Genomic DNA, 27932 nt, shown 5'->3' with positions numbered 1-27932 from the left:
AAAACCACATCTGATTCAGTCATGTAAGTGTGCAGCAGAGAACTGAAATTGCATAAAAAGAAATTCACAATAAGAAAACAATAAAGTTAATACTACCGTGAATAGACGCACGTGTTTTATGATTTAATTTCCTCTATTTTCATTTTGTCAAAATTAAATGATAGTCATGAAATTGATGAATATACGATATTTTTATATTATGACAATGTGTATTTAAGTGGGAATTCCCAAATTGAATTGGCTTCCTGGAAGTAATTACACAACACTGCATACAAATGGTATAATATCAGCAGTATGAAGTAAGTTGTATTGTTTGTTATTAAAAGTATAAATTACAGATATTTAGGTATCACGATACAAAGATTTTATACCTCCAATTCCCCAGTTTTAACTTTCTTTGTAATGCTAGAAAATTTATAAAAGTGTTTTTTATAGATGACTGTGTCTTCAAAATTTTACAAGAAATTTCCACTTTCTTCTTCATGGATATCCTGAGAGTGTTGATTTTATTATGTTGTTTCTGGAGTCATTATCTACAGATTTCGGATAATACGTATAGATCAAATTTTATACCTAATCAAACATTATCTACTTTTATGGGGTAAGGATGTTTACACTAATTACAGATTGATGAGAGAATGGAATGTAATACAATAGCGAAAATTTGAGACACCCTTTTGTAGTTCCTGCTGTGTTGATTAAGATGATAGAGCTAAATTTATTCAAGTGAACTGTCCAAAATTGTGCCATAAATTGCATAATAATTGATTACATAATGATTGCATAACAAAAATATTACATTCACTTAAAAGAATAAAACTTTTATTTTCTCTGCCGTCATTGCATTCTTATAGTTATATAACATATATATTGGAGAAGAGGGTCGAAAGATACAAGAGGGACATTCACACTTAGAGATCGTAAACAAACTGACAACTTCATGGCTAAGATATATTTTAATGATTGCTACTTTAGAGGGGCAATCAATGGCCACTACTTGAAACCATTGAATATATTTTAGGGCGAACCTTCTAAGCTATTGTTTTTAAAATTCAGTTTTAGACAAAGATGAGTATCCATTGTTTTTTCCTTTTAATATATTATAGACTGACCCACTGTTAGCTATTTCTTTTATGCTTCTACTCTCTCAAAGATGATTTTAGCTATTTTAGGTTTCCTTTGGTCATATTACTCTGCGTGTTTGATACATCCTTTGGTATAAAATATTTAAGTTTCAGCGTTCTTAATGAAGGTACATACAGTAAAGTGCTTCGGATGCACGAAATTTATAAAGTGTTTTTCCTTTCTCAATATATTATTATAAGTTGCGACCATACGTAGTTCCATATTTACAAATACCTCTTAAATCAATGCTTTGGCCATATTTACCATATTTCCGTCAAATTGGTATCTTTGAAAGGAAAGGATTGTAATGTATACTAAAGGTCTATATTTTTGGAATATTTGTTTTATTATGTCCCATCTTCTATTGTAGAGGGCATTACATTTTAGGTTTGTGCGTCCGTTAGTTAATTCGTCCGTCTGTCCTGGTTCAGGTTAAGATAGTGTTTGATGAAGTTTAAGTCCAATCAATTCGAGACTTAGTATATATGTTCCCTATGATATTTCTAATTTCAATGCCAAATTTTTATACCAATTTCACGGTCCATTGGACATAGAAAATGATATTGTGAGTGGGACATCCGTGTACTTTGGACACATTCTTGTTTTGTTTTTATTTTTCTAGTTTTGCTTGACATTTTTAATGCTTTAAAGACCGTCTTAATGATTAACCGTCAAAATATCAAATTACCTTTTAACAAAAAAGGCAATTTTGGACACCGTACCAATATGTATTGTAATGTTCCATTATTATTTGCGTAGAAAATAAACCTTTTGGTAATAATTTTCGTGTTTTAAAAATTCACTATGGTACTGTCTTGTTCAGGACAGACCTTTATTGTTTTGATTAGTTTGTTTGTACAAAGAAAACATTTTTATATAATAGCTACGTGTCGCAAACACCTGGATTTGAAAATTAATTCTCTGTTTTCAGTATCCTTAACTGCACCAATTTCATATTAAGACACTATAATAGATTATAAAAAAAACACAAAAAAAAACCCACTTGGATACGAGGAAAATTTAAAAGAGAAAGTCTCTTATCAAATGGTAAAATCGAAAGCTCAAACACATCAAACGAATGTATAATAACTGTCACATTCTTGACTTGGTACAGGCATTTTCCTAGGTATAAAATGATTGATTAAACCTGGGTTTATAGCTAGATGGTGATAGTGCAGTTCTATCAAAATACTGTCTGGATTGCAAGTTTATCATTTAACCGAACGTGTATAAAACCAAAAGGTATATGATCCATGTTATATACCACATAAAGAGTTATATAACTGACTGTTAGTATATAATTTTCATGTTTAAATGCACTATATGAGTTCATAAATCATGATTTAATTCTACATTGAAGTTTTCTGTGGAAAGACTTTGTGTATTGTAGTGAAAGTGAAATAAATCTTCCTTAAAACTGACTGAACATTATTTTTTACATTTTGTACGTCTCAAATTCCAAGAAAACGTAGATACACAACAGAAACATTTTTTTGAACATTTCAAAATCACCTGGTAAAATAGGATAGGATTTAACTGAATAGAGTGTAATTGGATTAAATGAATACACATAGTTAATCGGTATCACTGGATCAACTGGATGAAATTTTAAAATGCATATAGACAAGAAGTTGATAAATGAAAGCCATTAATTATGCGTGTATGTCTATTCAAGAATTCATTAATTGTTAAGATGTAATAATAATCATGAATATAAGATGATTTAGCCACCTGTGTGTGAGCTGGACATCTCAAAACGTTTTATTTCTCTACAGTAATTTCAAAAAACTACAAACAAATGGTTGGATATCATCAGTTTATTGATAAGTAAGTTAGTCTTCTATTCCAAAAAGATGCAGGGGTGTTATATTAAAACTTGTTTAAATATAGTATTTATTGATTTGCATGCGGGGATGTAAACCTCATTTAGAAAAGGACAACATTTTCATCTAAGAAACATTAGTAAACCTTTTTAATTTAATTTGTACAATATTGAGATTCATATCTGTTCTAGGTTTTCATGATTCAATGTCAGAGTCATGTTAAGATGAACTGTTCTATAATTTCAGCCATTTTATTTTTTAACACTATAATTTCAGCCATAATAATGGTGGTACGAAGGAGCTACTTGGACTTGTACAATTTGTTGTAAAATGATTTTGATTGTTTGTTGAATGAAGATGAGGAGAAATGGATTAACTTTGGAGCAATGTCGACATCTGAAAGACGTAGATCCAAATACAAATATAGTTGAACTAAGATTTTCTATAACATCGAATATCTGCACAACACTCGATCGAAATCCAGAGACATGTAACTGGAAGGAGTTTGTAGCAAAGGCTTCACAATTGAAACCAATTTACAATGTAAGGTAAGATAAATTGTAAAACATGAATTAGATATTTTGAACAAAATCAAATCAGTTCAGGTACACCCCTGATGTTCGATTCTTATATCAGTGTGTGAGAAATATCGACTTTAGTGAGTACGTTGTTGACCAAATATATAGAAGAACACCACAACAAATACGACATAAGTATATATGCAAATTGAGATACTTCACAGAGACGATACTCTTCAATCAGTGAAAGACAAAATTTAAAACGTATCATGGTTTTGAGATAAATATTGTTTTGAAAGAGAATGTAATAAGTTCATACATTTCAATTAATGGAATATCCATGTAAACATAATTGGATATAATTTAGAGAAATAACTTTGTTCTGTAATTACGGCATCAATACTGACAAACTAACTTCGGAACGCACGGAGAACTATTTTGAACAATTAACATTTTAAATCTTTACACTAAAAGAGCATGTAAAATCAATCTAGCCCCACTAAAAATTAATAAACGAATTGATAAATACCTTAATTGTCAATCAAATTAGATTTTAGGATATGTACATGGTTTATTGAAAAATCGGTACCGTTAATGTTATTACTACCACTGGGTCGATGCCTCTACTGGTGGACTGTTAGTCCCTGAGGGTATCACCAGTACTCCAGTGTTTTTTGTTATTTAATTTTGGATTATAGCTCTTCATCCTTTATATAAGCTTTGGATTTTAAATATTTTGGCCACGAACACCACTGAAGAGACATGTATTGTCGAAATGCGCATCTGGTGCAGAAAAATTGGTACCGTTAATGTTATTATTGATCTAGCCACTTGGTGCGGTACCATAAAGTTTTCCTGTCAGATTTTAGTATGCCTGCATAATTTGTACATATCAGATATAAATATTATTTTTCCTATAAAATGGAAAAGAGTTGTATAAGTTCCAAGCATGAATTTGCCCTGGTCAGTTTTTAGGTACCCTTTTATTTTTTTTGATATTAAGGAACCGAGCTAAAAAGTAAGAAAGCATTGTAAAGAAAAACTCAATTTTTTTTCTGTAAAATTGGATTCTGTTAAACAACTTTGTTACCAAGGAATACATGTACCATTATTTTAAATGATATAGAAAATCCAATTTAGTTGGTGATGTCACTGCTTTTCGTACTTTGAAACATAACTCAGAGTTATATCGGAGATTTTTGTTTGGTCAAAAAAAGAACGAGGACGTTAAATGTAAGTATAGGGAAAAAATATATGGCTATGCAAGAGCGAAAGAAATAATAAAATTGGGAGGACTATAGAGTTACTAAAGGAAAAAGTAAATGACATCATAGTTTGTATCTTTTAAACGATTTAGGAAATTCAAGCCTACATATTCTTGGTTTGCTGAATGGAAACAACTTTGTTGATACTTAGTGATCTTTTTATGTTCTGTATCTGATTTCATCCAAGGAACAGCCAGACATTTCTTTGTCTTATCTTCAATTGAAAATATTTGTTTTTAAAATCCAGGTCAACTTGGAAAAAGTACAGGTATGTAGTTTTATGTACACGCCTTCATCGATTTGTTTAAAATACGATTTGATTAGTAGTTAAACTTAGTTTTAGAATAATCAGAATTCAATTATAGAACATTGTTCATGCCATTGTACAAAATGTCGTTGTTTTCATTTCAGAGGGGATAGACTGAATATTATAGCATATGTAATGCGTTTGTTTTCATATCTGAAATCATTCCATTCTCAATCTTATATGAATTATTTTTTTAGTACTTTAGATGTCAATGGTTTCTCAAGGAGCAATAGTCCTAGTGAAACAATGCTATGGAGATTGGGTTCTTTTGGAATGGTAGCTTTTGAACTTGTCCATTTACTCGACCAGTTACGGCTAGAAAGTTTACTGATGGACATCAAAGAATATGGTATGCAGTGTTTAATTCTTCTGATACAAAAAAATACTATTACTAAAGTTGATCCATTTCCATTTAAACTATTTTTATTCAACCGTCTCTTTACAATTGACAGAACATTTGGTATATATGTATAACTAAAGGTAGAACAAGTTCTGGTTATTAAGTAAGCCACAGAAAAAAACATTTGGTGAAAAGTTTTTTTAATGACTTCAGTGGTGTAAGCTTAGGTTTACCGTATACTAAGTATATGGAAGTCTTATAGGACAACATGGATATGCCGAAAAGTTCAAACCAATTTCAAAGTTGTAATATTTATCATATTTAATTTCAGAACCTATTGTCATAATTAAGCAACCACCATCGCATAAAACAATTGATGAAGGAGCAGGGTTACATCTCTACGTAGAAGGGACAGGATTTCCTTACCCAAGATACCAGTGGTTTAAACATATCAGCGGTGAATGGGCGAAACTACGAGCTGAAACTAATCACATTTTCAAAATAGTTAACACAAGGTACATTTTGCCCTTTTCTGTAATACTTTCATGTACGAACTATCGTTTACATATATCTTTATTTATTTCTTGACTAATTGAAAAAAAGATACCAGATTTATAGTTTTCTATGTGCGTCTATAAAAACTCACGTGCTAATTTTGAATTAATACAGTTGGAAGTCAAAATCAGACGATGAAGAGCATCAAAATTAGAAAATTGCGGAAATAAACTGTTATGTCAAACCATGTTAAGGGTAGAATATAGTTCATAAACATTAAATTTGATGAAAAGGAACATATTTCAATGATGTTTCATATCAACACAAAAAAATAAACTACTGGTCTGTCAATATCATCGATGACGACACTTTAGTTGATCAATGTTTGTAGGGGAAGTATGCTTCTTTTAAAAGTACTGACTTAATAAGGCAAGATTAAGGTACTTTTGGTTATAGTCTCCTCATGTATACAAAGTATGTATATATTGGTTATTGAATCATTTGATTTATGCATTCCCAATAACGTTGATATAGAAAAGCGCTTTGGACGCATGGCATTCACCGTTATCTTGCTCAACACGTCCCAATTTAATTAGTTTGATGAATTTTGTCAAAAGTTAACATAAGCTATATTTATCTATTTTGAGAAAAAAATATTTCCGTTATCCTTGTACCCCTTACAACAAAATTATCATATTTACTTGTGTATGTTATATTATTAAACGTCATTTTGTCCAAGGTTATCTTTGTTGTCTTTCTGATATTGTTTTACATCTTCGCCCTTTGTTTATTGATATTGTATTTACATAGATCAAATTTACTCTTTCTGTGTATGTGTACTTGTTTACTTTTTTTGTTAATATGTCTTTTGATTGAGTTAAATCATTTCAATTGACATTTATAATGTGTATGCTGTGATGTTACATTTAGGTTAGGATGAAGGTTGTCGCCTTTTAAAACGTTTAAATCCACTGAATTTGTTTGTACCTGTCTTAATTCAGGAACCGATTTTTCAGTGGTTGTCGTTTGTTGATAAGGTTCACAAGTGTTTCTCGTTTCATGTTTTTAATATGAATAAGACCGTTGATTTTCTTGTTTATAAAAAAGAATATAGGATGTGATTGACAATGAGACAACTCTTCAAAAGAGACCAAAATACCACAGAAGTTAACAAATATAGATCACCGTAGAGGCTTTAACAAGTAGCATAGCCCATACCACATAGTCAACTACATGTATAAAAGGCCCAGAAATGACGAACGTAAAACAATTCAAAAGAGAAAACTAACGGACTTATTTGAGTACACAGCAACAAACGACAACCACTTAATTACATGTTCCTGACTTGGGACAGACACATACTTACAAAATGTGGCGGGATTAAACATGTAAGCCGGATCCCAACCCTCCTCTAACCTGGTATTGTGGTGTAACAACATAAGAACGAACTAAATAATCAATTAAAAAAAAGGCTTAACTCATCGGATGGATACAAAAAGAAATAAATCTAACAAAAACAAAAAGTGAACGTGGCCGGGTACATCTAAACCTAAAACAAAGACATTATCGAAAGATCGAAAAGTACTCGCAGTTACTGGAAGCTAGTTCAACGCCACTAACAACTAATATAAATATGCATCTTAGACTGGTTTAATTAGTTATCAAAAGTACCAGGATTATAATTTTATACGCCAGACGCGCGTTTCGTCTACATAAGACTCATCAGTGACGCTCAGATCAAAATAGTTAAAAAGCCAAACAAATACAAAGTTGAAGAGCATTGAGGACCCAAAATTCCAAAAAGTTGTGCCAAATACGGCTAAGGTAATCTACTCCTGGGGTAAGAAAATCCTTAGTTTTCGAATAATTCAAAGTTTTGTTAACAGAAAATTTATAAAAATGACCATATAATTGATATTCATGTCAACACCGAAGTGTTGACTACTGGGCTGGTGATACCCTCGGGGACGAAACGTCCACCAGCAGTGGCATCCACCCAGTGGTGTAAATAGTTATCAAAAGTACCAGGATTATAATTTTATACGCCAGACGCGCGTTTCGTCTACATAAGACTCATCAGTGACGCTCAGATCAAAATAGTTAAAAAGCCAAACAAATACAAAGTTGAAGAGCATTGAGGACCCAAAATTCCAAAAAGTTGTGCCAAATACGGCTAAGGTAATCTACTCCTGGGGTAAGAAAATCCTTAGTTTTCGAATAATTCAAAGTTTTGTTAACAGAAAATTTATAAAAATGACCATATAATTGATATTCATGTCAACACCGAAGTGTTGACTACTGGGCTGGTGATACCCTCGGGGACGAAACGTCCACCAGCAGTGGCATCCACCCAGTGGTGTAAATAGTTATCAAAAGTACCAGGATTATAATTTTATACGCCAGACGCGCGTTTCGTCTACATAAGACTCATCAGTGACGCTCAGATCAAAATAGTTAAAAAGCCAAACAAATACAAAGTTGAAGAGCATTGAGGACCCAAAATTCCAAAAAGTTGTGCCAAATACGGCTAAGGTAATCTACTCCTGGGGTAAGAAAATCCTTAGTTTTCGAATAATTCAAAGTTTTGTTAACAGAAAATTTATAAAAATGACCATATAATTGATATTCATGTCAACACCGAAGTGTTGACTACTGGGCTGGTGATACCCTCGGGGACGAAACGTCCACCAGCAGTGGCATCCACCCAGTGGTGTAAATAGTTATCAAAAGTACCAGGATTATAATTTTATACGCCAGACGCGCGTTTCGTCTACATAAGACTCATCAGTGACGCTCAGATCAAAATAGTTAAAAAGCCAAACAAATACAAAGTTGAAGAGCATTGAGGACCCAAAATTCCAAAAAGTTGTGCCAAATACGGCTAAGGTAATCTACTCCTGGGGTAAGAAAATCCTTAGTTTTCGAATAATTCAAAGTTTTGTTAACAGAAAATTTATAAAAATGACCATATAATTGATATTCATGTCAACACCGAAGTGTTGACTACTGGGCTGGTGATACCCTCGGGGACGAAACGTCCACCAGCAGTGGCATCCACCCAGTGGTGTAAATAGTTATCAAAAGTACCAGGATTATAATTTTATACGCCAGACGCGCGTTTCGTCTACATAAGACTCATCAGTGACGCTCAGATCAAAATAGTTAAAAAGCCAAACAAATACAAAGTTGAAGAGCATTGAGGACCCAAAATTCCAAAAAGTTGTGCCAAATACGGCTAAGGTAATCTACTCCTGGGGTAAGAAAATCCTTAGTTTTCGAATAATTCAAAGTTTTGTTAACAGAAAATTTATAAAAATGACCATATAATTGATATTCATGTCAACACCGAAGTGTTGACTACTGGGCTGGTGATACCCTCGGGGACGAAACGTCCACCAGCAGTGGCATCCACCCAGTGGTGTAAATAGTTATCAAAAGTACCAGGATTATAATTTTATACGCCAGACGCGCGTTTCGTCTACATAAGACTCATCAGTGACGCTCAGATCAAAATAGTTAAAAAGCCAAACAAATACAAAGTTGAAGAGCATTGAGGACCCAAAATTCCAAAAAGTTGTGCCAAATACGGCTAAGGTAATCTACTCCTGGGGTAAGAAAATCCTTAGTTTTCGAATAATTCAAAGTTTTGTTAACAGAAAATTTATAAAAATGACCATATAATTGATATTCATGTCAACACCGAAGTGTTGACTACTGGGCTGGTGATACCCTCGGGGACGAAACGTCCACCAGCAGTGGCATCCACCCAGTGGTGTAAATAGTTATCAAAAGTACCAGGATTATAATTTTATACGCCAGACGCGCGTTTCGTCTACATAAGACTCATCAGTGACGCTCAGATCAAAATAGTTAAAAAGCCAAACAAATACAAAGTTGAAGAGCATTGAGGACCCAAAATTCCAAAAAGTTGTGCCAAATACGGCTAAGGTAATCTACTCCTGGGGTAAGAAAATCCTTAGTTTTCGAATAATTCAAAGTTTTGTTAACAGAAAATTTATAAAAATGACCATATAATTGATATTCATGTCAACACCGAAGTGTTGACTACTGGGCTGGTGATACCCTCGGGGACGAAACGTCCACCAGCAGTGGCATCCACCCAGTGGTGTAAATAGTTATCAAAAGTACCAGGATTATAATTTTATACGCCAGACGCGCGTTTCGTCTACATAAGACTCATCAGTGACGCTCAGATCAAAATAGTTAAAAAGCCAAACAAATACAAAGTTGAAGAGCATTGAGGACCCAAAATTCCAAAAAGTTGTGCCAAATACGGCTAAGGTAATCTACTCCTGGGGTAAGAAAATCCTTAGTTTTCGAATAATTCAAAGTTTTGTTAACAGAAAATTTATAAAAATGACCATATAATTGATATTCATGTCAACACCGAAGTGTTGACTACTGGGCTGGTGATACCCTCGGGGACGAAACGTCCACCAGCAGTGGCATCCACCCAGTGGTGTAAATAGTTATCAAAAGTACCAGGATTATAATTTTATACGCCAGACGCGCGTTTCGTCTACATAAGACTCATCAGTGACGCTCAGATCAAAATAGTTAAAAAGCCAAACAAATACAAAGTTGAAGAGCATTGAGGACCCAAAATTCCAAAAAGTTGTGCCAAATACGGCTAAGGTAATCTACTCCTGGGGTAAGAAAATCCTTAGTTTTCGAATAATTCAAAGTTTTGTTAACAGAAAATTTATAAAAATGACCATATAATTGATATTCATGTCAACACCGAAGTGTTGACTACTGGGCTGGTGATACCCTCGGGGACGAAACGTCCACCAGCAGTGGCATCCACCCAGTGGTGTAAATAGTTATCAAAAGTACCAGGATTATAATTTTATACGCCAGACGCGCGTTTCGTCTACATAAGACTCATCAGTGACGCTCAGATCAAAATAGTTAAAAAGCCAAACAAATACAAAGTTGAAGAGCATTGAGGACCCAAAATTCCAAAAAGTTGTGCCAAATACGGCTAAGGTAATCTACTCCTGGGGTAAGAAAATCCTTAGTTTTCGAATAATTCAAAGTTTTGTTAACAGAAAATTTATAAAAATGACCATATAATTGATATTCATGTCAACACCGAAGTGTTGACTACTGGGCTGGTGATACCCTCGGGGACGAAACGTCCACCAGCAGTGGCATCCACCCAGTGGTGTAAATAGTTATCAAAAGTACCAGGATTATAATTTTATACGCCAGACGCGCGTTTCGTCTACATAAGACTCATCAGTGACGCTCAGATCAAAATAGTTAAAAAGCCAAACAAATACAAAGTTGAAGAGCATTGAGGACCCAAAATTCCAAAAAGTTGTGCCAAATACGGCTAAGGTAATCTACTCCTGGGGTAAGAAAATCCTTAGTTTTCGAATAATTCAAAGTTTTGTTAACAGAAAATTTATAAAAATGACCATATAATTGATATTCATGTCAACACCGAAGTGTTGACTACTGGGCTGGTGATACCCTCGGGGACGAAACGTCCACCAGCAGTGGCATCCACCCAGTGGTGTAAATAGTTATCAAAAGTACCAGGATTATAATTTTATACGCCAGACGCGCGTTTCGTCTACATAAGACTCATCAGTGACGCTCAGATCAAAATAGTTAAAAAGCCAAACAAATACAAAGTTGAAGAGCATTGAGGACCCAAAATTCCAAAAAGTTGTGCCAAATACGGCTAAGGTAATCTACTCCTGGGGTAAGAAAATCCTTAGTTTTCGAATAATTCAAAGTTTTGTTAACAGAAAATTTATAAAAATGACCATATAATTGATATTCATGTCAACACCGAAGTGTTGACTACTGGGCTGGTGATACCCTCGGGGACGAAACGTCCACCAGCAGTGGCATCCACCCAGTGGTGTAAATAGTTATCAAAAGTACCAGGATTATAATTTTATACGCCAGACGCGCGTTTCGTCTACATAAGACTCATCAGTGACGCTCAGATCAAAATAGTTAAAAAGCCAAACAAATACAAAGTTGAAGAGCATTGAGGACCCAAAATTCCAAAAAGTTGTGCCAAATACGGCTAAGGTAATCTACTCCTGGGGTAAGAAAATCCTTAGTTTTCGAATAATTCAAAGTTTTGTTAACAGAAAATTTATAAAAATGACCATATAATTGATATTCATGTCAACACCGAAGTGTTGACTACTGGGCTGGTGATACCCTCGGGGACGAAACGTCCACCAGCAGTGGCATCCACCCAGTGGTGTAAATAGTTATCAAAAGTACCAGGATTATAATTTTATACGCCAGACGCGCGTTTCGTCTACATAAGACTCATCAGTGACGCTCAGATCAAAATAGTTAAAAAGCCAAACAAATACAAAGTTGAAGAGCATTGAGGACCCAAAATTCCAAAAAGTTGTGCCAAATACGGCTAAGGTAATCTACTCCTGGGGTAAGAAAATCCTTAGTTTTCGAATAATTCAAAGTTTTGTTAACAGAAAATTTATAAAAATGACCATATAATTGATATTCATGTCAACACCGAAGTGTTGACTACTGGGCTGGTGATACCCTCGGGGACGAAACGTCCACCAGCAGTGGCATCCACCCAGTGGTGTAAATAGTTATCAAAAGTACCAGGATTATAATTTTATACGCCAGACGCGCGTTTCGTCTACATAAGACTCATCAGTGACGCTCAGATCAAAATAGTTAAAAAGCCAAACAAATACAAAGTTGAAGAGCATTGAGGACCCAAAATTCCAAAAAGTTGTGCCAAATACGGCTAAGGTAATCTACTCCTGGGGTAAGAAAATCCTTAGTTTTCGAATAATTCAAAGTTTTGTTAACAGAAAATTTATAAAAATGACCATATAATTGATATTCATGTCAACACCGAAGTGTTGACTACTGGGCTGGTGATACCCTCGGGGACGAAACGTCCACCAGCAGTGGCATCCACCCAGTGGTGTAAATAGTTATCAAAAGTACCAGGATTATAATTTTATACGCCAGACGCGCGTTTCGTCTACATAAGACTCATCAGTGACGCTCAGATCAAAATAGTTAAAAAGCCAAACAAATACAAAGTTGAAGAGCATTGAGGACCCAAAATTCCAAAAAGTTGTGCCAAATACGGCTAAGGTAATCTACTCCTGGGGTAAGAAAATCCTTAGTTTTCGAATAATTCAAAGTTTTGTTAACAGAAAATTTATAAAAATGACCATATAATTGATATTCATGTCAACACCGAAGTGTTGACTACTGGGCTGGTGATACCCTCGGGGACGAAACGTCCACCAGCAGTGGCATCCACCCAGTGGTGTAAATAACACTTTTGTTTGGATGGAGAGTTGTTACATTGGAACTCCTACCACATCTTCGTGTATCTACGAAAATCTTTGATAATTGATAATAACATATAGGTTAGGTCCCTTTGGAATATTAGTGATTTATAAGATTCAGCAATTGTTTGCAATTCGTGAGGCCCTTTATAGCTTGCTGTTCGGTGTGAGCCAAGGCTCCTTGTTGAAGACCGTACCTTGACCTATAATGGTTTACTTTTATAAATTGTTACTTGAATGAAGAGTTGCCTCATTGGCACTCTTACCGCATCTTCCTATATCTATATATTTTGGAAGCAGACATTTTACAACTAATCTATATCAATTTACTAAAAACATAGTTACGTTAAATATATTTTACAATGAAAATTGGCAAATATTTCACAATACAAAAATACTTAGTATATGCATTTGTATTATAGGCAACAAGATAATGGCACATACTGTTGTAGGCTTCAGAATGGTAATCAACGGCATAAAGTTGTGTTCACATCTCGAACCTCGGTATCGGTGACACCACCTATTGAAGGTATTTAAACCATTACAAAACTTAGCTACTTTCGTTAAGTGCGATAGGAAATGCATATGTTACATATGCTTCCCAACTGTGAGAAAGATGTCATATCAATGTTAAATGAACACCATTGATATCACCTCAATGTAAGAATAGCAGACTATGTGAATAATTCAAAAGATTGATAGTGAAAACCTACATACATACTTGATTTACATGGCTCTTCGGGGACTTCATTTATTATAACTGTGGATTGCACTTCTAATAAATCTGCAATTATTATTTCTATTTATTTTTAATGCCTAAACGCAGACTGATTAAAAGCTAGTGTTTATGTTCTTCATCGAAATCCAAGTATTTACCGCTATTTGTCTAGTGATATGTCGCCTCCTTGTTGTAATTATATAATATCATAACAGTCAAAATATTCTTAGTTTTACGGACGCCATCACAAGTTTGTTGACCGTTATGGAATATCTGTTTTACCGATGATAACGGATATTCCCTAATGTCGTATCTACAATACCGTCTCCGTTTTAGGACTTATGACTGAGTTTGTTATAACATGAGCATCTGCTAACCCTTCCGGAGCAGTTTAGATCACCGCCAGTTTTTGATTGGTGTCGTATTGCTCAGTCTTAAGTTTTCTATGTTATGTTTTTTTACTATTCTTAGTCTGTTTGTCTTTTTTTTCTTTTCTAGCAATGGCGTTTTCAGTTTATTTTCGACACTTATGAGTTTGAATGTACCTCTTTTATCAAAAAAGATAATTTTACCTGTTTTTCATCTTAATTAATAAGCAACTGAACATCTTACTATGAATTGATCAGTTTATTTTAATTTTTACATTTCCTTAAACAATTATTCGATAGTCGGTAACATGATTACAAACAATGCATTATTTGCTATTCGTGATGTGGAGACTCTAAACGAGAAAAAAACAACAACATTCAAACAAACTCATCATGCAAGCCTTTGGCATATTTATATTTTAAATTAAAAGAGTGATGCATGCAACAGGAAATTATTTTTGTAATTATTTTATTAATAACTGACAGGAAGTGTGTATGGTCATATAGGGTAGACAATTCGCTGAAATTTAATTTGAAAAAAAAAAAAATTTCGGCAGCTTATTGTATATTTCGTGTTAATTAAATAGGAACGACGTGACAATTTGTTTCCTGTAGTAATTTTCTATTATCACAAGAAGAGTCATCCAACTGTCATTAACACTACGATACTCATCGCAAATAATAAAATATCTTGACCATCGTAAAACAAAAAGATAAAATCTTGACCATTGCAAAACAAAATGATAATATCTTGAACATCCCAAAACAAAATTAATAATATTTGAACCATCGTAAAAAATAGGAATATCTTGACCAAGAGGAATTCCTTTACACCATAGAACTAAATTGTATGTGAAATGCAAAAATAGCAAAAATAACAATTCCGAGGAAAATATAGTCATCTGGCATAATCAAAAGGATCAACAAATTAAACGAATTGAAAACAAAATAATATTCACTCCATAACCTGCCATTGTCTTTCTTGATATATTTTAATGAGAGACATACTGGTTAACATATTTCTTACTTGAACAAAAGTTGGTAAACTGTGAATCGACAGCAATGCATTTTGAATTAGATGATTTATAGTAACGTGATTAAATAATTTTTTTTTTTAAATTGACCATTGATTGAACAAATCTCTTATGATATCAAGTTTTAGAATGGAGTACTATTTGAACGAATAGTGAAGAGCTACACATGAAAAACTCCTTGCTTTTACTACCCGAAAAAACATATAATCCATACCAAATCTTGCTCGGTCCTATGTTCACTACGACTTCGGAATGATTAGAAAATATTTTCTGTACCACATGTGCATCTTTCAGAATAATAAAAGAATTTAAAGATTCAAAATGTTTGACTTATATTCTTTCACTATAACGTTTATTCAAACTTGTAGAAGAAAGGGATGTTATTTTGTATGATGTTCGTTCATATCGCGAAGGACAGGAAAACACAGAAAGCACTGACACATCTGCAAAGAAAGTTATGCCTGAAAGTCCAAGATTTGAACGTGAGTATTAAGGGAGAAAGACACAAAAAAGGCAATTTTCAAAGTTAATAGATTAGAGAATCTGCTCAATTTGTAAATATCAGCATTTTTAAAATTAGCAAACCTCGAACCTCATTTCAAGTTCAAAATAGACCTTTAATCCGGTTCCTGTTATGGTTGGTTAAAAAAATATCTGTTTCTTTTATACTATTTCCTCATGAATATATAACAGTCATTATGGAGCATTAGTTTCAACCAAATTGAAATTTTAGCGTCCGTTATTTAAAAGATATTTGTAATGATTTTTATATCAGAAGGACGACAGGTGTGAAAACACCAAAAGGACTAACTCAAGTTCTATGTTTAACCATTTCTTTAAAAATTGTTTGAGGTCGCTTGTTTTTCTGTTTGTAACATTTGATGTACGTAAAACATTTGTACTCAATTGCTATACAAATGATATAAAGACATACCTATACAGATTAAATAACATATAAAGACTACAAAGTCCTTTTAAAGCTGACTATATCGTATAGGTTTTAATTTTTATTCACGGCCATACCGTGACCTATGGTTGTATCTGTTTGTGTTTGTGTCATTCAATCTCTCCTGGAGAGTCGTTTGATGGCAATCATATACAATTATGGCCCGTTGAAAAGGTGAATATCCAAAATTGTCAACACAAGAAGGTTATTTCAATGAGGGCTCAGCCCGAAGTGAAATAACTTTTAAGGGTTGACAATTTTGGATATTCATCGATTTTAAGGGGCCACAATTGTTTTATTATACCGAACTAACAGTGGAAGGGCATACTATAGTGCCTATATTTCTAACATATAACACACAGACTGACGTTTGAAAATACATTTGTGTTCGAATTTCTCGAATTTACAACAAAAGTAGAATCTTTTTGTAAAATATTGATGGTCCTGACAAGGACCGTTTATAAGAGATATTATCGGCTGCTGGCACTCTTTGCTCTATTCATGCCCAATGCCTTATTTCCTCGTCTCTCGATGGGCTTCCAGTGTAAAGTGAACGCTGCCATTTTGTTTATTTACGTCTGTGACGTCATTTTCATGGGAGGTAACTCAAGTACAAATCAACAAACTCAAAAGGTTATTCACCGGTGAATAAATAGGGTTATTCACCGCTGGTGTAAATTTTTAGGGTTATTCGTCCTTCCTTGCAATTGAATGAAAATTAACTAAATTATTCCATGTCACGTGATAAGGTTTCACGCAATAGAATTGTTTGAAATATATGTAAGGTATAATAATACCACATATTCTTATTTACATGTAGATATGTAGTGATATAAGTTTTTAAATTACAGCAAAAGCAAAGGTTGCACTTATCATTGGTAATGCCGACTACCTAGCAGACAAACCATTGTTAAATGTACCACTGGCAGACGTAAGATTAATGAAGTCCACATTTGAGGATCTTGGTTTCCGGGTATTCTCTTATCTAGATTTAACCAAAGCGGAAATGAAATCTACAATAGATTGGTTCATTGATGTTGTTAAACAAATGGGAAAAGATGTGTATGTAGTATTTTGCTTTTTTGGTCATGGTTTTGAAGAATCAAGGAAATGCCATCTTGTGCCAACCGACGCTGCGCATGGATATACGACAAATGATTGCATTTGTGCTGATGACGTTTTGTATAAATTTCAACGACATATTGATCCAGCTCTACTGGTTATGGTCTTAGATACATGCAGAATACGGTATGGAAATAAGCTCAAGTATTAAAATTATTTTTTCTTTATTTTCTGTATATATCAAGTCTTAATTGTATTCGAAAATGTATGTACCGTGAATTGAGATGTTGAATTTTAATTAGAGATATATAGCAGTATGACTTCGAACCTCTCACATCAGCAAAAGGTAGAAGAATTCATTATTTTATGCAAACACTCTCTAGATCTGCTATGCAATTTACAGATATATATTTAAGACTAATACATTTTGTGAACTATCGCAGATACTATTCTGGAGTCAAAACGACACTAATTTACCTTCAAACACCAATTTAAGTTTTAGTGTTTCTTTATCTTTACAGCTGTTGCATAGAAATGACATTTGCATATCATTTTTTTTTTAGAAATTGTAATGAAAAACCAATTCGACAGATTGCTAAATCTCAGGCCTTTGACAGTCTAAATGAACCAGCAACAAATGGGAACACAGTTATCCTATATTCTACGTAAGATTTAAATATGGTTACAAATTGTACTATTTATTTTTTTCATTCTTATGATCTAGATGGTACACTAGGGTAAAAATACTGTCTATATTGCACTTTGTACTATTTTTTTTTCATTCTTATGATCTAGATGGTACACTAGGGTAAAAATACTGTCTATGTTGCACTTCCAGCATCCGACAGCAATCCACGTGATTATAATGTTTTTTACTGAAAACGTAGCTTTGAGGTGTATTTTCCGGAATTTGCCAAGTATCACCGGATAGCCATGCGATAATGTTGTTATGTGATAACAATTGAGGTATGAGATAAACTTTTGCTATCAGCCTGCTAAGCACCAATACGAAAAATATGGAATTTACGTTAATTTAATGCTATTATCATACAGTAAAACTCATATATTATTTATACTAAGTATATGATAAAAATACGTATTTGGTCGCTCTTAGTTTCGCTTATATTAGGCAAATAACTATCTCGCGACGCGTAAATCTGCAGTTCGGCAGAATAACTATAACCAAATAATTAAAGCAAACGTTGATGTAAACGAAACTATGTTTGGCAAGTTATAACAGTGTTTGTACCTGTTTTACCATGGCGTTATAACAACCACGCAGTGTTGTTCCTCAATATATATATATCACTAATTTTGTACCAAAAAAACAGTGCTAGGAGTCATTTAGTAACTTCAGATAAACTTAAAAGGGTTACATATTGACTTTATTTTATGAATTGATCATCTCATCGTATCCTTTAATTTTTCAATCTAACCTTTTCTTCTTTCGTTTTTTAGGAGTAGAGGAATGTCTGCATATCAGAACAATCAAAATGGACTTTTGGCAACATTCTTCAATCAGAGAATAAAACAGAAAACCGATGTAACTAGTGTTATGCAAAATGTGCTGGAAGGTAACATAGTTATTTCATATATAACTCTTGTTCTTATCGTGAGCAGTCATGAAGCGAGATTTGTTTTTGGACAGAGATGACCGTTTTACCAAAAAAATAAAATTTTATTACATCTGTAAAAGACAATAAACTGCAATTCACACCGACCCCAAATAACAAAAAACAAAACAAAAACAGAGATCGGTTTGTCCATTTACATTTACAAAATAATCAGACCACTTTTTTTTTAAAGAGTAATTGATTGCCCTTAAATGACCAATCCAACCGATGTTTTTAATTTTTGCCTTTTATCGTGAAAATTATTATACGATAGAAAAGGAGAAAATTTTCAGATCTGAAAATAAGCCAACATGGACAAAATTGTCCGACGACATCCTTTTGGAGTTATTGCTATTTAGGTAAAGTAACTGTGTTGAAGAGGCACATATACATGGATGAGCGATACTTGCTCTAGTTATTTTAATTCACGTCTTAAAAAGATTGGTTTAATCTTTTAGTTTTGCCTATGCGTACATATTTGTTTTATAAGTAACTTATCTTGCATACCTGCTGTTTTAACATTTTAGTCGGTAAACAGTATATATATTTCATATGATTTTTAGATATGGGAAAGGAAATGAAGAAATACAAAGAAAATCAAACACCACAGTTCATGTCAACACTTAACGAACCAAGATCATTTGCTGACATAGTTAGTCCTTGCTGTGAAACAACAAAAGTGTATGACCACATTTATGCTGTTTTCTGTAAGTACAAAAATGACAAAAACAGTTTTTTTATACATGTGAAAATCCCGTCCTACCATTAAAATGATCTTCGAAATACTGAACTTTGTTATTTCGACATTATTTTTTTTAAAATCACATCGCAGTATAACGGCTTCGTGTTTAAAGTATTCGATTTTAACAACCAAATGCAAAAATTCCGGAAACCCAAACAAATTCAGAACTTGTAACAAAAGGACTTACAACTGCACCAGTAGATTTTGATAAATTAGGAATAAGTTCTGTCCATTGAAAGAATGAAAAAAAACATCATATAAAGAAAATTTATTGAAACTAAATTATTGTAAATATATCATTAACTTACAGCAATACATGTAGCGATGCATGATATATATACAGTCAAAACTGTTTAAAAGAGGGACGAAAGATACCAAAGGGACAGTCAAACTCATAAATCTAAAACAAACCGACAACGCCATGGCTAAAATTGAGAAGGACAAACAAACAACAGCACACACAACACAACATAGAAAAATAAAGAATAAACAACACGAACCCCACAAAAAAAACTAGGGATAATCTCAGGTGCTCCGGAAGGGTAAGCAGATCCTGCTCCACATGTGGCACCCGTCGTATTGCTTATGTGATAACAAATCCGGTAAATAGTCTAATTCGGTAGGTCACCTTCATGAAAGGGAATGGGATTGTAGTTACGACGTAAGGAACATATCCGATATCATTTGTGAAACGGTTATTCCATAACGATCAACCAACTCGTGATGGCGTCCGTAAAATTTACGAAGGGATGATTTCAACTTCACCATTTGGAACTCTTGGTTTGATAGCTTCCTTGTGAGCAGCAACCCTCTATCAAGAAAATCATGATAGGAAATGAAAGCACGGAATATCGTATCAGTTGGGAGATATATACCCCGTATGCAGGTGCTACTGGAATGTTGCTACTTAGAAATGGAAAGTTCACAATTGAAAAGCTGAAATCATCTCTTTTGTCGTAAAGTTTTGTTTTCAACCGACCCTTAAGAGACCATCTGTATTAAGCAAAAATCTTTGTTGAAAGACCGCCAATTTAAGACCCCTCTGTAGTATATTTCATATAAATTGAAACTGTATTAAAAGACCACCAGTCTTTAGAGACCACCTTTTTGCTCTTTCTTACGTTTGACTCAGTTTTGACTATATATAATTCTTGAACACTCATTTAGTATTTATTTAACAACACGATGCCATGTTTCTGTAAAAAAGCTGACGCATTAAAGTTTTTTTATACTTTGCTGTAAATCCTGAACCATTCCTTAAATAGTTAAAGATACAAAATGTGTGCTTGAATACAAGAAAATGTAAATCAATTTAAATCTTTTAATTGAAACTTTCAACACGTCACATATCCTGATTGATAATATAATCATATATCATATATGTTCTATACGTAGCACCTCCTCCTTCAAGAGAAGTATTTGTACCTGGAGCCAATATCAAGCTGTCTATAGAATGTCAGGCAGATACCCTTAACATGATGACAATTTATATCAACACTAGAATAATAAAAGAGTGTGACACTACTTTATTAGATGACATTGATATTGCTGTGGAAACCTTTTCATTAGTAAGTACTAAATGCATGCATTCGACAAGAAGTAAGGTATATTTTACAAAAGTATTTAGAGATCTACACATAACAATGTTACACTCTTCAACTTGAAAAGGTACACAAACTTTTTAAATATTGTTAACTCTGTCATTGTGTATGTAATAATTTGATGATAAAATATTAAAGTTTTTAATGTGCCAGCTATCGACAGATACACATATCAGTTCAATCTTAATTACAACGAACAGTACATAATTGTTATAAGTAATGCTTTATTAGTGATTGACGGTATATGGTCCCTGAATTCTTGTGGTGTGCACTGCAAATTAGGAATACAACACAACTAGAATTGTATAAGTATTACTGCTGGTTGAATGTCTCATTCTCAATCAATCAATGTAGTAAAGTATATAGTTCATTGATTTTTCAATGATTTAAGCGATCTGGAGAAATAAAATTGATACCGTTAATGTTATTATAAGGCAAACCAATGACGTTCATATGGCATACACATCATTAATAAGAAAACAACAATAAAACCCTTTCCCTGATAAAGCTGTTGAAAATTATATGAGGAAATAATATCGCCGTAGTAAATTCCTAAATTCTAGATTGACAGATATGATCTTAAGATACAAAAAAAACAATATAATTATTCTATGTTTTTTTTAATATTTTTTCATAGTTTGGTCGTGTTGTCGTGACACTACGATGACTGATTGAAACAATTTTAATGTACGCCAGTAAACTTCTGTTGTCTTTATACTACGGAAAATGTGATCAATTTGTTTTACCGTTTAATGATGCATGATTTTTCCCAAGAAACTTGACTCAATAAATACTAATATTTTGGTAACATAATTTACTTATTTTATACAAATGTTTTTTTTTTAAAAGTCAACAGGAGTATACGGCTGTTTGAAAGTCATAAATCGATTGAGAGAAAACAATTCCGGGTACAAACTGTAATCGAAGAAAAGGCATCAACTATAAGCAGATAAAAACAACAAAAACACTGAAGTACAAGAAAAACTAACATTAATGCAACATAATATACAAAAAACGAACTACTTGATAACAACTGCCATATTCCTGACTTGGTTCAGTGCGTTTGAGAAAAATGGTGGGTTGAACCTGATTTTTATGGCTTAATCATAATTACAATGAAATAGTCATTTATTTTACTGTGATATCTGATTGTTATTTTAGAATTTCAAGATAAAAACCGTATCTATGATCAGCGGAAGAGGAAAGTTTGAGATAAAAAATATTCAAAAACTTCAGGTAAGTGACTAGTTGAGCAGTGTTTAATGGTAAGAGTATGCGTAATGTTTTAGAATGTTTAAACATTGGATGAAATGTTAACTTTTTGTTTAAATATTCACAATAACTTACCCCAAAAATGTCAACAAGACAACTATTAACCAAACTGGCTATCTTTTTACCCGAAATACCTACTGTCAATTTCAAAATAAAAAGACGGAAACCATCCTATCTGTTTTGAAAGAGATTCATCAGGTTCTTGTTGCCTATTTTGAATAATTTCAATGTTGCTTGAAGTATATATATCATCTCTACAAATAGCTATAACTAGTTCCGCAGCATAACATTTTTACATAATTATAACTCAATCTGAAAATGCTTTATTCAAAAACTCTCCATCATATTCACATGTGAAACAATAGTAAATATATACAAAATACAGCTCACAATTGAATATTGGTTGATTTATGTCTTATAGGCTACTCTTATTCTTATCGGGTCGTTTAAAGTTTAACAGATTCAAACTATTTAAATCCGATGTATAGTTTGTAACTAACAGGTTTGATGTGAATTCCATGTACTATACGATGTGAGTGTTGGTCTTAAGACGTGGACTATGGATAATATATTTTTTCGAATAACTGTATCAATGCAGTTATATATCCTGCTGTGTTTTTCATACCAACATAATATTGATAACATTATCCGATTATAATATACTTATTTAAAGATGTAGAGTATGAAGCATTTATTTAAGAGCTGCAGTTTCCTTGTTTTTGGCTTCAGAAATGGTGAAATAAAAAAAAGAACAATTCACTATAATCTTCCACAGTCAGTTCTGTAGTAGTTTAAGACTAAGCTAAGGATATATATTCCTTATTTATAACCATATGTTGTTTTTACCATAAAACGATTTGGTATTTATATATTAAATATTTGCACCTTATTATGCCATTGAACATTGTCGACATTTTAACGAGCTTGTGTATAATTTGAATTATGGTATTGTATAATAAACGAAGACCGTGTATTGACTAGTAGATAGTTGCTGTGGTACCATTTTATTACATTTATTCACGTAATTATATTTTTGAATTTACATTACAGGATGATATGTTGTTGAAGATTATTGTGTGGAATAAAAAAGCAAATGATTTAATCGGAGATGTTGATATCAGCCTGGGGAAACCACTTATATCAAAACTAGTTCTAAGGAGAGATAAATTGCGATGATTAGTTTTAACGAATGACTTACTCAAGACTTAAAAATGACTCCTGATTCTCAAATTATCTATTTGCATCCTTTTAACCTTTGTTCCATAACCTATAGTTTATATTTTGATATTCAACATTAAATTTCTTTCTCGAGTATTTTTTTTAATTCAATTTCTTAGTTGTATGAATTCAAACATGTACCACATATTTTTATTTCTATAGTCTATTTGTCAGTCAGAACTTTATGTCGTACGAGAAGTCAAGTTGGTCTAAAGCAATTTCACAAATTGTCATGAACAGTGTTTTAAATCTACATGTGAGAGGAATCTGCTAGTTTTCTTTAAATTCACCACCAATTTTTATAACGATGGCGATGGGCTTATAGTATGGCATAAAAAAGGATTTAGTGTATTTGAGTCATAAACAATATGGCAGTCCTTGATCTTGTGGTGTCACGAAATAGAAGTTCCTTCATAAAGTTTCAGTTTGTGCTGGTTCAAATTTCAAGTCTGGAACTGGTTTTTGTTGATTGCTGTCGGTCATATATATTCTGTAATATCATTTCCACTGGAACAAACAATTACAGTATTTTTCCCTTACGAAAAAATATATAATATTTATTACAACAGGAACAGATATTGTGACATTGTTTATATCAAAGTTTTCTATGGGAACTTCTGATAAGCGGAAGACATATACGTGGTGAGTGCAAAGTCAAAATATAAGTAAACAGTATCAATATGATCATAAGTAATTATAAATGTATTTGTATAGTAATGTATATTCAATATTCCAAACAAAATCAATGAAAAAAAGTTGTAAAAAAATCCCCAATACTTACAAGATTTAAAGAAACCATTGGCTTAAATTGATCGAATCATAATTGACCGGCTTTATAAACAACATAAAAGTTCAAATTTTGATGTGATATCAAGTTTTTATATGAATGACAGACGTGATTTGAAACAAAATATGTATATTTAAATGAACATGCAGCAAAATTTAATTAATTAGCAGTAACAAAATCTCAGACGTCATAATGTAATCGGTATTCATAGATTACGTTCATTTAAATCTACAGACCCGAGGATAGCGTACAATGATTATATTTTCTCTATGTCTTCTCTGTTGATATCCTGACGGTATATCTTAATACGATGCCAAAAATATCAAACGTGTCATTTAATTTGTGATTTAAACTTATAAAAATGTAAAAACAAAATGAACGCGTAAAAGTGATCGTCTTCGGCACATACATAGCGCGATAGTATTTGTACAATTCAGACGTTTCTGAATTTCAACTCTGTAGCTGCAATAAATACAGAAAGCACAAAGTATTATCTATTATGTTGAAAAAATATGCACTGAATATAAGTATATTCGATTCCCTATTAGCACAGTAAAGAAATTTCAAGTTAACACACACTACATCAATATTTAAAATTCCAATATAGTTTCCTCCTATTTCTATGATATTTATCAAACTAGAAATAATTATAAGAAAGTATTTTCTTCCAACAAGATTAAGGTTAGAATATATAAAAACATTATCTAACTTAGGGTACCATCTTATCCATATAAGTTTCTTATGATAAAGGACGTGATCTAATGTGCGGTTCGTAGTGGGTGTTGTTCGCGCGGAATTAATGGTATATGTTTCGATATCTCTGCATGAAAGGCTATTGGTCACCGAAGATATTATTCGTGTAATAGATTGAATCAAATAATACATTTGTTCTCTAAGTGTACAGTTCATAATTATGCAACTGTGTGAGTATTAATGTTACTACTAAGTCAGGAATATTTGATTTTTTATTTAATTGTTTAAATCATAGGTACAAAGAATAAACTTTCCAAATATGACTATAACATAAAACGTGCAATGTGTGAGAGAAGTAATGTACCAGGGTCGTATCTTATCTTATTGAAGGATAAAGTAAGCAACGTTCATTTTATCACAAGCTAATTAAAGAGGCAATATAAGGAACTGGTTAATAAAGTCACACCCCCCCCCCCCCCCGCCAAAAAAAAAAATTCTTCTCAACTCATAATTATATCTAGTTTGTGATTGAGCCAAAAGAAGTAACAATGATTAAATCTCATCAATCAATTTTCATCAATAAAACAAGCTAAGATTAGTGGAATGATGTTATTGTCTGTAACAACAAAACTAGAAAAGTACCTTGGCTGGCTTAGCGGCTTCTTCTTAACATTCAATACTTGCCTTAATAATTCAAAGGTAGTCAAAAAGTCTTTATTAAGAACATACTACAATCGCTTACAAATAATTATATATATATATAAATTAAACGAATTATTTAGTATCTAAAAATACTAAAACAGATAAGAACTACAGTAAAAAGGTAGAATGCAATTTGAATACAAATTAGGCCGACATCAGAATACGAAAGACACATATTGTTGGGTTGCAATTTACAGTTTGATAAAGTGTAATTGTCCTCAGAAATAAAATAATGCGGATCAACTGTTGTTCTATTGAAGCTTATGTTATCTTTGCACAAAATTGTATATTATATATTGATAAGATGTACGTTGTAGAATGTAAATACTGGCCACAGTTTCACATCTTTAGAAATATTGAGTAACTTTGATATATCATGGTTCGACATCAGAACAAAATGTGATTTATGAAGTTTCAGTGTCACCCGTCCTCGCACTGAATTTTGTTCAAATATACCGCTTTCCAGTTTTATAAATTCATATTCTAGTAAATATATACATATTCCTAGTCCTTCGTCGCATCTTTGACCTCTGACAACAATATTTGGACAATCAGAAAGTAGAAGAACTGTTAATGTCGTCAAACCAAACTCAAATAATATTTCACCATCATCAGCAATTTCTGGATATAATAGTTGAAAATTTATAATGATATCAAACTGATCTGAACTACCAAAAGTTAGGCTTCTATTTCCGAAAACCCATCTTCATGTGCGTGTTCGAACTGGCAGCAGAGAGACAAAAAAGTCGCAGTTGTTCGTTGAAGTCTTCGTTCTTGCCTCTTTTATCATTGGCTTTTGTATATGCAATTGTATCTGTAAAAAAGCAGACCACAGCATTCGATAAAACGGCATGAAATGACATACATGTATTATTCTTTATTTAAAGATATGTAAATACATGTTTGCTAAACTGGTTTAGATTCTTACGTTGATAGCAGTGGATTATCGGATTTATCCCATAGAGAGGACTTTAACATTTCTAATTTAACTATCGAGATTAGATAAATCCGATAATATGCGATTAACGTTGTAAGAATATGTTTGTCAAATGCTAAAAACATGAATTGTTTTTTTTTTGCTAAACACAAATCCCCTTTGAGTGCCTTCAACACAGATGTCAATTTCATTCACACCTGTTAACATTTATTGATTCAATCAGTGAGCTAATAAAGGTTATGACCCTTACACTCGTCCAATCATCTTCTGCGATCACCAGCAACAACACGTTGATATTGTTTTATACATTGGGTTCTAAAAGGGTTAATTTGACATATTATAAGAAAAATACTAGTAAAAAGTAAGATCACAAAAATACTGAACTTAGAGGAAAATCTATTCGGAAAGTCTATAATCACACGGCAAAATCAAATAACAAAACGCATCAAAAATGAATGGACAAGAACTGTCATATTCCTGACTTGGAACAGGTATTTTCAAATGTAGAAAATGGTGGATTAAACCTGGTTTTATAGCGCTAAGCCTCCAGTAATAAGTATATTTTCAGACAACAAATATGATTTTAATTCATGCAGGAAAATTACAGCTTCTGATTTACTAAACATAGAACTTATTTTAATTAGTTGCAAGCAATTTGTCTGAGCAGCACTTGAATTAAACCGTAAATAGTTATCAAAGGTACCAGGATTATAATTTAATACGCCAGACGCGCGTTTCGTCTTCATAAGACTCATTAGTGACGCTCAGATCAAAATAGTTATAAAGCCAAACAAGTACAAAGTTGAAGAGCATTGAGGACCAAACATTCCTAAAAATTATGCCAAATTCTGCTAAGGTTATCTATTCCTGGGAAAAGAAAATCCTTACATGACTGAATAATGTATTGTTTAAGAGCTGTTAGGATCAAAATGAAAGTTTCAGCTCAAAACTGGTTTAATAGTGATATGTCTTAGTTTCAAGTTTATGACTAATATGGAAGTTGAATTGTTATTTTAAGCATCTATGTTGATT

The 27932-nt window shown here is 32.7% G+C and overlaps 1 protein-coding gene across 3 annotated transcripts; it reads left to right on the top strand.

Moving 5' to 3' along the window:
* LOC139519129 (mucosa-associated lymphoid tissue lymphoma translocation protein 1-like) lies at positions 1 to 23877 on the top strand. Of its 3 annotated transcripts, none has more exons than XM_071310945.1 (13): positions 1 to 23; positions 3225 to 3496; positions 5236 to 5387; positions 5710 to 5893; positions 13630 to 13736; positions 15696 to 15809; positions 17125 to 17521; positions 17899 to 18000; positions 18794 to 18909; positions 19512 to 19655; positions 21086 to 21258; positions 22453 to 22527; positions 23614 to 23877. In XM_071310945.1, exons 2-13 carry the CDS (start codon positions 3300 to 3302, stop codon positions 23737 to 23739), a joined length of 1887 nt encoding a protein of 628 aa, XP_071167046.1. In that variant the 5' UTR covers positions 1 to 23; positions 3225 to 3299; the 3' UTR covers positions 23740 to 23877. The 3 variants fall into 3 exon arrangements, with proteins under 3 accessions (XP_071167046.1, XP_071167047.1, XP_071167045.1); XM_071310946.1 differs by lacking the exon at positions 1 to 23 and adding an exon at positions 80 to 299 and having other exon boundaries at positions 22462 to 22527; XM_071310944.1 differs by lacking the exon at positions 1 to 23 and adding an exon at positions 187 to 299.
* The last annotated feature ends 4055 nt before the right edge of the window (positions 23878 to 27932 follow it).

The sequence above is a fragment of the Mytilus edulis genome, chromosome 4 (assembly GCF_963676685.1).
Source record: "Mytilus edulis chromosome 4, xbMytEdul2.2, whole genome shotgun sequence".
Lineage (NCBI taxonomy): Eukaryota > Metazoa > Mollusca > Bivalvia > Mytilida > Mytilidae > Mytilus > Mytilus edulis.
The sequence above is the reverse complement of the archived record's forward strand: the minus strand, read 5'-3'. Positions and strand labels throughout refer to the sequence as shown.

Coding starts and splice junctions, on each gene's coding strand:
- LOC139519129 (XM_071310945.1), top strand. CDS start 3,300: ATGAAGATGAGGAGAAATGGATTAACTTTGGAGCAATGTCGACATCTG. Junction 13,737..15,695: donor GGTGACACCACCTATTGAAG/GTATTTAAACCA, acceptor TCAAACTTGTAG/AAGAAAGGGATGTTATTTTG. Junction 18,001..18,793: donor ACAGTTATCCTATATTCTAC/GTAAGATTTAAA, acceptor TTCGTTTTTTAG/GAGTAGAGGAATGTCTGCAT.